General features: G+C 44.4%; 1 protein-coding gene across 1 annotated transcript in view; it reads right to left on the bottom strand.

The window, feature by feature from the left end:
- The window catches only part of LOC124775196 (monocarboxylate transporter 12-like), a 592,169-nt gene that overhangs the window by 61,696 nt on the left and 516,939 nt on the right, over positions 1–13,534 (bottom strand). The window contains exon 5 of the mRNA XM_047250035.1: positions 9,353–9,517. Coding sequence (XP_047105991.1) covers positions 9,353–9,517 — 165 coding nt within the window. The remainder of the gene's footprint in view (positions 1–9,352; positions 9,518–13,534) is intronic.

Below are 13,534 nucleotides of genomic sequence, written 5' to 3'. Positions count from 1 at the left end.
AATATGGCGCACAAAGCCACATGGAGGGGCTGTCGCTGCAGTGGTATATACACATGGACATCCGCGATATCTTGATTTTTAGCCAGACGATAACCACAATAGTCCGAAACGTCGCGGTGACTCAGCACTACCACCCAGCAGGAAACCCCAGGCTGTATCACCGCTTGCTTACAAAGTCTACGTCCTCATCCTTGTTAGTTATGAGCGTAAGTCGCGAAACTTTTGGTTTTATTTGTACGCGTGTCGTAGAAAAAGCTTAGCTTGATTGACCTTTCATAGAGTAAGCTCTGACTTACCGCCTGTGGAATCGCAGATACTGCTGCGCAGTGGTACGTCACGTAAGTACACCAACCGGGGCTGCATGGCTTCCACAGCCCTCTCCACTTCGTATATCACGACCTAATAACGAGATGCTCATGAATGGGTAATTACGACTGGATGCCAGCAGTCCGTCAGCGGGCTTTATTGCCAGTTCGCCGTCCGACGGCCTGAGCACACACAATAAGTGTTTGTACACACGGAGCCGGCAACTCTGCGAGCGGCCGTGGCCTGAGTTACGAGCCGGGCGCCGTCTTAACGTAATACTGCCGTCCCGCTGAACGTACGACCGGCGCGAGCGCTCGAGGTGGAGCGCCTAGCCCGTGCTCGCGCGCCTGCTGCAGCGGTGTTTACGCCTGATACACGACGTCAATTACGACGGGCACTGCAACCGGACTAGCCTCTGGGCTTACAGTTGCCGCAGACAAACTTCTGGCTGTGGCCGTCGCTAAGCCGCGGGAATACCCCACACGCGGTGCGCCGACGACCTTCCACAGATTACCGATCTGCAGTTCCTGCATGAAAAGCGTTCTACTGTTCTAAACTTGGTGGTAAACTCCATGCAAAATATGACTGATTTCGATTACTATTACGTTCTATCAATGCTTTTCAGTCGTTTTTGTCTATTTGCAGTCTCTCCTCCTAGTTATTTTACTGGTTAGATCCTGCCCTAATCTTTCCTCAAAAACCCACGATAAATGTTCATACGATGTTATTATCTTTTCTCGTCTAAGAAGCTCATTAACTTTCCACATCCCTGCATTTTATTTCCCAACTGGTATTCGCTATAAAATATCCGGGGAGCAGGTTAATCCACCAACAGAATGCCTGTTTTACTTTTGAGGCCACACAGTTCATTTATCAACTTATGTGCTTAGTAACACCTCATTTTCCACTTTCGTTGTCCCAACATTCTTGTTTAGCGTCTCCTTTCAAGTGCATCCAAATTAATGAAACTTGCCGCTCTTTCAGGTTCGTACACTAGAGTGCTCTAGCCATACATTTTAGAATATTTCTTCCACAACATTAGAATTTATTTACTATAGAATAGTTCTTACTGCTTTCGCTCTGTGCTTTGGCTCATAGTTTCAATTGGATGCAAGGAATATCTCTAACTTTTAAATCAATTACAGCTCTCTTGCGTAAGTCTGCTGTGCTTCAATCATTCCTTGTCGATGGTACACCCATGTCCCACTAAAGTAATACGCAATTCTGAGCGTCTGGACATCTATATTTCATATCTGTCTAGTGCTACCATGTAGCCAGGTGCTTTCAGAACTTGAAGACAAATGCTATGGGTCATGGGGGCGGATAGATACAACCGGATATACTGAAAGCTGTGAGCGACCAGATAGGGTGGCATGTGTTTATAGCTAGCACAGTACTTCTGTCTCAAGAAAATCAAATTAGATGACTGTCTACCCCATTCTACCATATTCTATAGTATCTAACTGCGTTTTTTATACATCATACACATTATTTTGAAACAATACTACACTCTTCGATTTTACCCATAATGGATATGAGGTCGTCACTGTAAAAGCCAATGTTAAAATGTCGCCTCAACCACCTAGTTACAGTGCAAAAAATACTAGAATTAATACGTTTAGAAGGTCAAGGCTCAACAAAGAATAAAACAATATGGCTGCTTCCCTTGAAGAAGTGTTCACTTAAGATGTGCTTCCACGTCGCCATCAAATGATAAAACACACACATCAAAAAAAGTTATGAATCACCCCGGTTCCCAGAACGCCTGAAGATAGACGTTGATTGTGGATATTGTGTTAAAGACGCAGACCCTTTCACTGTTCGGAGATGTACACGGCTAGTGTTGTCTGCAGTTCAACCATGCCCTAGACGGTCAATATCGCGGTTCAATCGCGTCCTCACTGTTACTTTGTGCCAGGAAGGGCTGTCAGCAAGGGAAGTGTCCAAGCGTCTCGGAGTGAACCAAAGTGATATTGTTCGGATATGGAAGAGATATAGAGAGACAGGAACATCGATAACATGCCTCGCTCGAGCCGCCCAAGGGCAACTACTGCAGTGGATGACCGCTACCAACGGATTATTGCTCGGAGGAACCCTGACAGCAACGCCATCATGTTCAATAATGCTTTTCGTGCAGCCACAGGACATCGTGTTACGACTCAAACTCTGTGCAGTAGGCGGCATGATGCGCAACTTCACTCTCGACGTCCATGGCGAGGTCCATCTTTTCAACCACCACACCATGCAGCGCGGTACAAGTGGGCACAACAACATGCCGAATGGACCGCCCAGGATTGGCATCACATTCTCTTTACCGATGAGTGTCGAATATGCCTTCAACCAGACAATCGTTGGAGACATGTTTGGAGCCAACCCGGTCAATCTGAACACACAGTCCAGCGAGTGCAGCAAGGTGGAGGTGCCCTGCTGTTTCTGGGTGGCAGTATGTAGGGCCGACGTACGCCGCTGGTGTTCATGGAAGGCGCTGTAACGGCTGTACGACACGTGAATGCCATCCTCCGACCGATAGTGCCACCATATCGGCAACATATTTTGGAGGCATTCATCTTCGTGGACTACAATTCGCGCCCCCATCGTGCACATCTTGTGAATGACTTCCTTTAAGATAACGACATCGCTCCATTAGAGTGACCAGCATGTTCTCCAGACATGAACGCTATCGTACGTGACTGGGATAGATTGAAAAGGGCTTTTAGTAGAGGACGTGACCCACCAACCACTCTTGGGTATCTACGCCGAATCGCCGTTGAGGATTGGGACAATCTGGACCAACAGTGCCTTGATAATTTTGTGGATAATTAGCCTTGACGAATACAGACATGCATTAGTGCAAGAGGTCGTGCTATACCCACATTCAGCAATCATATACAACCGCTCCGTCGGTGAAAAATCTGTCCCTAACGACTGGAAAGTCGGTCACATCAACACTCAAGAAAGAAAATATCTGACGTAGAAATGTAATAAGATTATCGAACACGTACTACGTTCGTATATTACGTATTACATCCTAGAAAACGATATATTGACATATAGTCAGCACAAATTCAGAAAATATCGCTAGTGTACGACACAACTAACTGTTTATTCTCACGAAGTAATGAGTGCTATCAACAGGGATCTCAAAATGACTCAGTCTTTATACACTCCTGGAAATGGAAAAAAGAACACATTGACACCGGTGTGTCAGACCCACCATACTTGCTCCGGACACTGCGAGAGGGCTGTACAAGCAATGATCACACGCACGGCACAGCGGACACACCAGGAACCGCGGTGTTGGCCGTCGAATGGCGCTAGCTGCGCAGCATTTGTGCACCGCCGCCGTCACTGTCAGCCAGTTTGCCGTGGCATACGGAGCTCCATCGCAGTCTTTAACACTGGTAGCATGCCGCGACAGCGTGGACGTGAACCGTATGTGCAGTTGACGGACTTTGAGCGAGGGCGTATAGTGGGCATGCGGGAGGCCGGGTGGACGTACCGCCGAATTGCTCAACGCGTGGGGCGTGAGGTCTCCACAGTAAGACCGTAGGATCCTACGCAGTGCCATAGGGGACCGCACCGCCACTTCCTAGCAAATTAGGGACACTGTTGCTCCTGGGGTATCGGCGAGGACCATTCGCAACCGTCTCCATGAAGCTGGGCTACGGTCCCGCACACCGTTAGGCCGTCTTCCGCTCACGCCCCAACATCGTGCAGCCCGCCTCCAGTGGTGTCGCGACAGGCGTGAATGGAGGGACGAATGGAGACGTGTCGTCTTCAGCGATGAGAGTCGCTTCTGCCTTGGTGCCAATGATGGTAGTATGCGTGTTTGGCGCCGTGCAGGTGAGCGCCACAATCAGGACTGCATACGACCGAGGCACACAGGGCCAACACCCGGCATCATGGTGTGGGGAGCGATCTCCTACACTGGCCGTACACCACTGGTGATCGTCGAGGGGACACTGAATAGTGCACGGTACATCCAAACCGTCATCGAACCCATCGTTCTACCATTCCTAGACCGGCAAGGGAACTTGCTGTTCCAACAGGACAATGCACGTCCGCATGTATCCCGTGCCACCCAACGTGCTCTAGAAGGTGTAAGTCAACTACCCTGGCCAGCAAGATCTCCGGATCTGTCCCCCATTGAGCATGTTTGGGACTGGATGAAGCGTCGTCTCACGCGGTCTGCACGTCCAGCACGAACGCTGGTCCAACTGAGGCGCCAGGTGGAAATGGCATGGCAAGCCGTTCCACAGGACTAAATCCAGCATCTCTACGATCGTCTCCATGGGAGAATAGCAGTCTGCATTGCTGCGAAAGGTGGATATACACTGTACTAGTGCCGACATTGTGCATGCTCTGTTGCCTGTGTCTATGTGCCTGTGGTTCTGTCAGTGTGATCATGTGATGTATCTGACCCCAGGAATGTGTCAATAAAGTTTCCTCTTCCTGGGACAATGAATTCACGGTGTTCTTATTTCCATTTCCAGGAGTGTATCTTACCAAAAGGCTTTTGATGCCACTCCTCACAAGCGGCTTCTAATCAAACTGCGTGTGTATGGCTTATCTTCGCAATTGTGCTATTGGATTCGTGATATATTTTCAGGAAGGCCACAGTTCGTAGTAATTGGCGGAAAGTTATGGAATGAAACAGAAGTGACATCTAATTTTCTCCAAGGAAGTGTTGTAGGCCCTCTGCTGTTCCTACTCTTGGAGAGAATCTAAGCTGGCCCCATGGATTATTTGTGGATGATGCTGTCATTTAGCGTCTAGTAAAGTCATCAGAAGATCAAAACCTGTTTCAGATCGGTTTAGAAAAGATATCTGTTTGGTGTGAAAAGGGGCAGTTGACCCTAAGTAATGAAAAGTGTGAAGTCGTACATATGAGTACTAAAAGGAATCCATTAAATTTAGGTTACAAGATGAATCACACTAACCTAAAGGGTGTCAACTAAGCTAAATGCCTAGAGATTACAATTATGGAGCCGTAGGCTGCGTTTCATTGGTAGTATAGCTAGAGACTGCACCAGATCCACTAAAGAAAATGCCTGCACTACGCTTGTCTGTCCAGTGCTAGAGTACTCTTGTAAGGTATGGGATCCTTAACTGATAGGATTGATGAAGAACATCCAAAAAGTACCAAAAAGGACATCTCGTTATGTCCTAACGCAATGTAGAGGAGAGCGAGCGTCATGGATGTGATAAGCAGATTGGTGTGACAATCAATAACACAAAGGCGTTCTTCCTTGCTGCGTGATCTTTTCACGAAATTTTAAGTCACCAACTACCTTCTTAGAATGAGAAAATACTCTATTGACGCTCGTATGCATAAAGAGCAATAATCATCGTAATAAAGTAAGCGAAATTCGAACTCGCATGGAAACATTTACGTTTTCCATGCACATCGTTCGACAATGGAATGTTAAAGAAATAATATGAAAGTGGTTCGATAAACCCTCTCCCAGCCACTTACGTGTGAATTGCAGAGTAGTCATGTAGGTACACATGTAGGTGTAGAAATATCGGCGCCTGATTAAACTGAAGGAGAAATGTATTTTCTCAAAATAAGGCTTGAAATTGACATTATTCAAAGTGTTGAACACACGAATAAAATGTGATTCTCGTCTTACACATTGACTGCAGGTAGATCATGATAGTAATAATAATAATAACAATAATTAGCCGGTTTACTCCTTTCTGTTTTCTACAGCCAGCAAGGCTGCACTCTACTTAGGCTGATCCTCAGTAAAACAAATTACTTAAAAAATAGTTCCTAAAGTTAAATTTCTTGGAACAGTTTCTAGTCCCCTCTAAACTGTATCATGAGTCAGACAAGGAGACTACTTGTCACCATTATTATTGAATTGTGTGCAAGAAAACATTATAACCGAACAGAAAATAGAGGAGTAAAAACAAAAGGTTAATAACTACCCCAGAGAATGCAAAGAAAACACTAGAACTTCTGAAGGAAGTACCTAAGAAGACAAGTCTACTAATATCGTTTGAAAAGGCAGAAAACATGTCCAATGAAAGTCACTCACCGTGAACTTTAAAAACCAAATAAGGCTATATTAAGAAAACAGGCAATTTAAATATCGGGACGAAAATATAAACGTAAAAGAACCAATTAAAACTGAAAAAATATTAACAGCATACGTAAAAGTGAGATATCTGCAAGATTAAGATTGTTTCTCAAGGTGTTAAATTAAGGTACTGTAAGACAGTTCTGTACTTGTTCTAAAGATAAATCAAGACATAATCGACTTCATGCAGTTAGCAACAAGAAAGAGCAGGAAGAATCTCTTTAGATAGATGACATGCGGTTGAAGAAAGTTCACCAGTTGAAATACTTGGGATCATGACTTACAAATGACAACAGCAAAGGAAAAGACATCAAGGAAAGAATACCACTTTGAATTAGTTGCATATATTAGCTTAGGGAGACGCTCAGCTCAAAATCTATATCTACGAAAACTGAGGTACGATGAGAATATGTAAGCAGTGTATGCTCAGCAGTCATCTACAGCTCAGAAACATGGAGCATGACTAAAAGAGAAAAGGAAAAACTATTATCATTTGAAAGAAGAGTAATGAGGACGATATGGGGATCCTTCTTAGATTTAAAAAAGAATGGAGGTTGAGGAATAATGAGGTAATATACCACACGATGGAACAACCAACAGTCCTACAGAAGCTGAAGAGAGAAAGAATCCGGTGGGCTGACCGTGTAGTCTGTATGCCAGACGAAACAAAACACAGGTGAAGAAGGCACATGAAGTGAAAAGCAAATACCAGACACCTCATAGCTTGGCCAAGGCAGCGCTGGATGGACAACCTGGCTAAGGACCTGGCAGCATTGGGACTGAAGACACTTGGAGGAACAGAGCACAAAACAGAAAGGAATGGAGGCAGCCTATGGAAACAGCACGTGGTCTGCTGGGCCTGTGATCGCTGGACATGTATAAGGAGTAGAACAAGAAAGGTATACATAAATTTGATAAACATAATCTTATACATTACTATCAGTATTACAATGACTCAAAGTGAAACATTTATAGTAAGTGTTCAAACTGCAAAACTGCCTGCCTGCAAATACTTCTGAGTACTTGCCATACATTCAAGGTCATGTCTTCCAGATTAGCTACAGGAATTACATAACAATCTGTTTCAATTTCATGGCACATTTCTGCCAGTGTGCTTGGCTCTCTGCTGTACACTACATTCTTGAGGGAACCCCACAAGTAAAAATCAAGTGAATTCAAACCAGGAGAACGTATGTAGTACTAGATGTGACCCCTTCGTCCAATCCAACGAGCTGGTGCGTTGTTATCCAGACAGACGAGCACGTTCCTATGAAAGTGGAGTGGAACGGCATCTTGTTAGAAGGTTCATCACCAAACAAAGCACGAATGGAAGATAAAACTAATGAGTCCAGCATCTCCAGGTAACTCCTGCCGGTAATAGTACCTTAGAAAAAGACAGTTCCGGTCAGTACCTTTGACGATAACCACACCGGGCGTTAAGTCACGGAGCATTGACCACTCGCTCGACATAAACAAGTGGATTTCACGTGGCCTAGTACACACATCATGCCCGTTTATAGTGTTATTTGATTTGAACTGCGCCTCGGCAGAACACACCACTTTGGTAACAAAATTATTATTATGTTCATCTTGCGCGCGGTACCATTCACTAAACTGTCTTCTTACGTCTCGGTCGTCCTCATTAAATGCGAGTAACAACTGCGGATTTGTTCTGTGCAAAATACGATTTATGCTTGCCCTACACATGCCCGTTTCGTGTGTAGACAGTTGTGTTGACCTCTGCGGTGAAGGTGTGAATGCGTCTAACACCTGAGCGGAAGATTCCTCACGTGTTTTCTGTGTGGGCGGCCTGATCTTACCTCGTGCACATCCAAAATTGTTCCAGCATTTTCTAACTTATTGCGAGGGAGAGTGATGCTTCCACATTTTGGTAGTACAGTTTCATATCCCGAGCTCCAATGTCTTTGCACTTCATTGATGTCCTTGACCTTCCAATACTATTTGATAATGCTTTGTTGTTGTTCGAATGTTAGTCGTGTTTGGTCCATCGCCTGACTTTGTACACTGACATCAGCACGCCACAACACTATTGCTGTTGTTGCTCAACCATTGTTCTACACCTTCAGCCCGTATCTATCGTGATTTCAAAGCAGCGGCTGGTCCCGGCTGAGGATTAAGTCGTCCCTCGGGCTTGGGTGTGTGTGTGTTTGTCATTAGGATAATTTACGTTAGATAGTGTGTAAGCTGAGGGACTGATGACCTTAGTACATAAGTCCCATAAGATTTCACATACATTTGAACATTTCAAAGCATATGGTTTGTTAGCCAGTTTTAACGTCTGTATACATGTTTTGATTTACCATTTATGTTTTATACAGTTGTAAAACCGTCAGAGCTCTATGGGTCTAAAAACTACTTTTATTAGGATGCAAAACAGCATTAGATGCAAAAAAGTTAAGTCCAGTCAAGAACGATAATGGCAATCGGTGTTGAGATCAAATAAGGAAATACACTCTTTCTGCCCTAAAATAACAGATGAGATAAGGAAAAGATGTGTTACGCTTATGGACACCTAGAGAGAATGGAGGAAGACATGTTAACAAAGCAGTAGACACATTCTTCCAAAACAGGAAAACAAAGAAAATGGGTGGGGAGCCAAGACAAGGACGTAGTTACAAGCAATACAGACAGAACAGACCTTACTCAAAAGAGACAAATGCAGATTAGAAGTCAAGGAAAATGAAGGTCATCGAGAGGCTAACACGAACAGAAAAACAATAGATGCCAAATGGTCAGAGAAAGTGAAAAATTTTTTAACGAAGAAGAAGGAAAAGTGAAATAAATAGTCGTAATGACGTGGTCCTTAGCTGGCCTCTAACGAACAGAAGAAACCTTTAGTAAAATGTTGTTTGGGGTGTTGGGAGGTGGGGGCCGGTCACGACCCCCTGTGGCCTCTGTGTTCTGCTCTCATGAAGCGCCGCTAAACTTGCGAGACTCACCCGATGGCCTCCCAGTAGAAGACGGAGAACAGAGCGATCCCCGCGCCGGCGCCCGCCTGCATCAGCATCTCGACGAACTCGCGGCGCCGCCGGAAGTAGTGGCCCAGCGTCAGCGACGCCGTCTCCCGCACCAGGCCGCTCGCTGCCCCCAGCAGCAGTCCGTAGCTGAAACACAGCGGCAGCCTTCCACAGCACGACTCACACGCCGCGGTCACACTGAAGCTAGTGTGTGTTTTGTTGCTTGTGCAAATCCGACCTGAGGCGCTTACTTGCTTAATGCACTGTATTTCTATCTGAACTTAGAGTGCTAAATGAGAACGTACTCCTAACGCCCCCAAAGATTACCTTACTGATAATGCATAGCAAAATAGATTTATTTCACAGAGCGCCGTTCAAACTGCCACTGCAGTATGGGACTAAAAACCTGCAACGAAAATTAACGGAGGAAAGAAAAATCACAAAATTACGCAGTGACCCAGCTGTTATAGGAATCGTTTGATGTCGTAATTCTGCTTTTGACCAGAGCAACTTTCAGAAAGTCCTCATCAAAGAATGCATAGTCTCTTTTCATTTACAATACCTAATCAAAAGTATCCAGACACCCCTAAGTAGTACTGAATCTAAGTTCGAATAGATTGGTGTTGTTAACATGTCTTTGTGTCATGTGTCTGATACTGAATCGTTTCAGACAAACCTTTGAGTAGTAGTTAATTCTGATTGACACTTTTGCGTGTGGACGATGATAGATGCATAACCAAAAAACTGTACTGCCAGTCCGCATATGTAACAGGTGGATGTTTAATACCAGCCATATTTGAGTAAAATTGTATGGTACCCAAATCCGGAACCGATGATGTTTTTTCTAAAAGGGAAGCTACTTTTTAAAAATATTTGGTTTTTAAAAAAATTTTAATTTTCATTAAAAACGTGAAGCCGTATTTTAACATGGTTCTGGCTTTAAGCTTAGTGTTTAAACAGTTGCTAAGTCGCCTCCAAACTCTTAAGAGTTTGACCTAAATTCGTTGGGAACCTTGTTTTTGTAGCTATTAATGTATTTGATCTTTTTAATTTGTTACTTAGTTCTGCTCAAGTTAAACTGGGTTTGCTGAGAAGCCCCAACAAGCGATCTGTCAAGTTATTAAAACATATTTTGTGCTTTAAAAATAGTTGTTACATACAAGGGTCAATTCTTGCATTTGTAACAATTCAGTTCGTGCCACCATTGATTCCCACTGTCTAGTGGCGCCGAATCATATGCTGAATGCACTGTCGAACATTGTGGAGGTTTGGTTGTACTTGAGTTTCAAAGTACTTCCAGCAGTTCAGCTAGCACAATCACTTTCCGCTGGCAGTTGAAAAGAATGAAGTAGAAAGGAAGTTCAAGAAGTAATGTAACTCATTTTCATTCTGGTACGGGGCTGGGTTTATTGAGGATTCCAATACACCACATTATTCCCCACTCTTTCGGCAACAAAACTTAGTTTTTCAGCAAAGTCTCCGTTAAATGCACGGCTTTACACTGCCTTACTGAAAGGGCCTGTATGCCCGCATGGTACCATTCTACTGGTCGACGTCGAAGCCAGCTCTTGCTGCATCAGTAATATCCCCAGCATCCAAGAACTGCTCTCCGCGGAGTGCATCTTTCATTGGCCAAACGGATGGAAGTCGAAAGGTGTGAGATTTGGACTGTAGAGTGGATAAGGAAGAACAGTCTAAAGAAGTTTTGTGAGCTCCTCTCAGGTGAACAAACTTGGGTGAGGCCGTGCATCGTCATGGAGAATGATATGTTCGTTTGCATGATTGCGACGACAAACACGCTAAATTCGTTCCTTCAGTTTCACACTTCATAGTTGGCCGTCGCACCATGATGGACGACGTCAAACAGAGTAACTCCTTCAGAGTCCCAGAAGACCGTCGCAATCACTTTACTGCATGTCGGTGCGGCTTTGGAATTTTTCTTCGAAATAAAGGTGGTGTGGCGCCATTCCATGGATTATCGTTTTGTTTCCGCTTCGAAGCGATGAACCTATGTTTCATCACCTGTGACGAAGTTCGGCAAAAATGGTCACGATCAGCCTCGTAAGGCGTAAGCAGTTCCTCACAGATGGTCGTTCGTTGCTTTTTATCGTCTTCTGTTTGGTAGGGCACACCCTTTTGAGTACCCCAACTGGTGCTACCTACAGAGACGTCCAGCTGTGCAGCGGGGTGTTTCATTCTGATTCGAATGAAGGTGTTCGCACATTCCATCGTTGCAGGAGTGACAGCTGTTTGCGACCGGTCGTCACTCGGGAGTTCCGACAGATTGGTGCAACCCTGTTGCAGTCATGACAGACGCCTTGCCGAACGGCTTACCGTGCTTTTGTTCACTGTCAGATCTACGTAGACATCTTCAAGTGCCTATGAATATCTGCAATGCTCTGATTTCTACCAGAAGAAGATCAATGAGAACCTGCTTGGAACGCACCTTCGTTAAAGACGTCGTTTTGAAGAGCACATATAGCACTGCCACCCACTGGAAATTCATGGAACTGTAGGGGCTGAAGCGAGAATATTCCACCATAATCCTCAGCAAATTCTGCATATTTTCAACCGAAATTGTCCAAGGAAACAGGTCTGTTGCATTAGTTAGTGAACACCCCTCTTAGAATGATCGAGCTGTTCTTCATAACCCACACATTCCTGAAGTCAATCTGACCGACGATTGAGCTGGTGCAAAGAGAGACGTAAATGGACAGTGGATAACTGGAAACGAGTGATTTCGACGTTTTTAACTTCCCTTCATTACAGACGGAGGACAAACTCAAACAGGGAAGGATTAGGAGGGAAATCAGCTATCCGCTATCAGAGGACCTATTACGTCATTTGCAGAAGTGATTTAGGGAAATGAGAGTAAACCTGAATCTTGATGGTCGGATGGGGATTTGAAGCAACGTCCTCCCGAATGCCAGTCCAGTGTACTAACCATTGTGCAACCCCGCACAATGAGAGTGATTTGATTTGATGTACCACGCTATATACCCTGTGACATTCCGATGGAAGGGTTTGGGTTTGTCCAATACCTGGTGAACGTTACTTACCATCATGTGCAGTATTACCAAAGATGCACGGAAGAGGTGGTGTTACGGTGTGAGAGTGTTTTTGTAGTCAGAATTTGGTTCCCTCATTGGGCTTAAGAAAACACTGAATTTGGAATGATATGAACACATTTTACAGGTTATTCGTGAGTGATTACATGAACACACAATTGTGTTAAATGTGGAAGGAAATGAACACATTTAACGGTTGCATTAAATTTTATTTCGTTTTCCAATAAAAGGAGAGCACAACCAGGTTTCAGGATAAACAGTCCCATCTTCATATACGTAGAATATCCATCTTGGAATATATGAGATGAATTTTCTGCTTACTTGCCATGTACTAGAGAATCACTGACCTGCCCGGAGTCCAGACATTTGGGACGAGTCAGAAAGTTGACTTTGTCCTAGTCCCCCGCGTCCAACAACATACTATCTTTTTTGGTTTCAGTCTTGATGGAGGATGGGCTACCATTTCTCCACAGACTTTCAGACAATCCATTCAATGTCTTCCTCAAACCTTGATAAAGGCGAAGGGTGAACTAACACATCCCGTATTAATATCCACTGACAGGTGGCATAAATGTTTTGCTGGTTGTGTTTCTCTGTTTTGAGATAAGTATTTGTTTATTGTAATGTATTTCAAAATGCACTTCATGCGCTATATGAAGAAGAAACACAAGAAAAACTATTTTGTGAATAGGGCACAGCAAAACTGAGGAAAATACTATGATAAACACGTGATATATATTTGTTACATACAGTGTAAGTAATACAGGCAGAGCAGTATCAGACCAAGAACTTGCAACAAAATGAAAGAAAACGAGGTAAAGGTCGCGAAATTATACATACTGATTCAGCTAAGCTGTTCACCTCAAATAAATACGGCACTTGTATCCAGAAATGTTTATACTATTCCAATTCTGTTATCTGAGAATGCGGATAGAAGGGGTGTGTGATCAGCACACCGCTCTCCCGATTGTTATAATGGTTTTCTCTGACCTGAGCCGCTGCTATTCGGTCGAGTAGCTCCGCAATTGGCATCACGAGGCTGAGTGCACCCCGAAAAATGGCAACAGCGCATGGCGGCCCGGCTGGTCCCCATCCA

Source organism: Schistocerca piceifrons, chromosome 2 (assembly GCF_021461385.2).
Source record: "Schistocerca piceifrons isolate TAMUIC-IGC-003096 chromosome 2, iqSchPice1.1, whole genome shotgun sequence".
Lineage (NCBI taxonomy): Eukaryota > Metazoa > Arthropoda > Insecta > Orthoptera > Acrididae > Schistocerca > Schistocerca piceifrons.
Note: the sequence above shows the minus strand (reverse complement) of the source record. Positions and strands in the feature narration are given on the sequence as shown.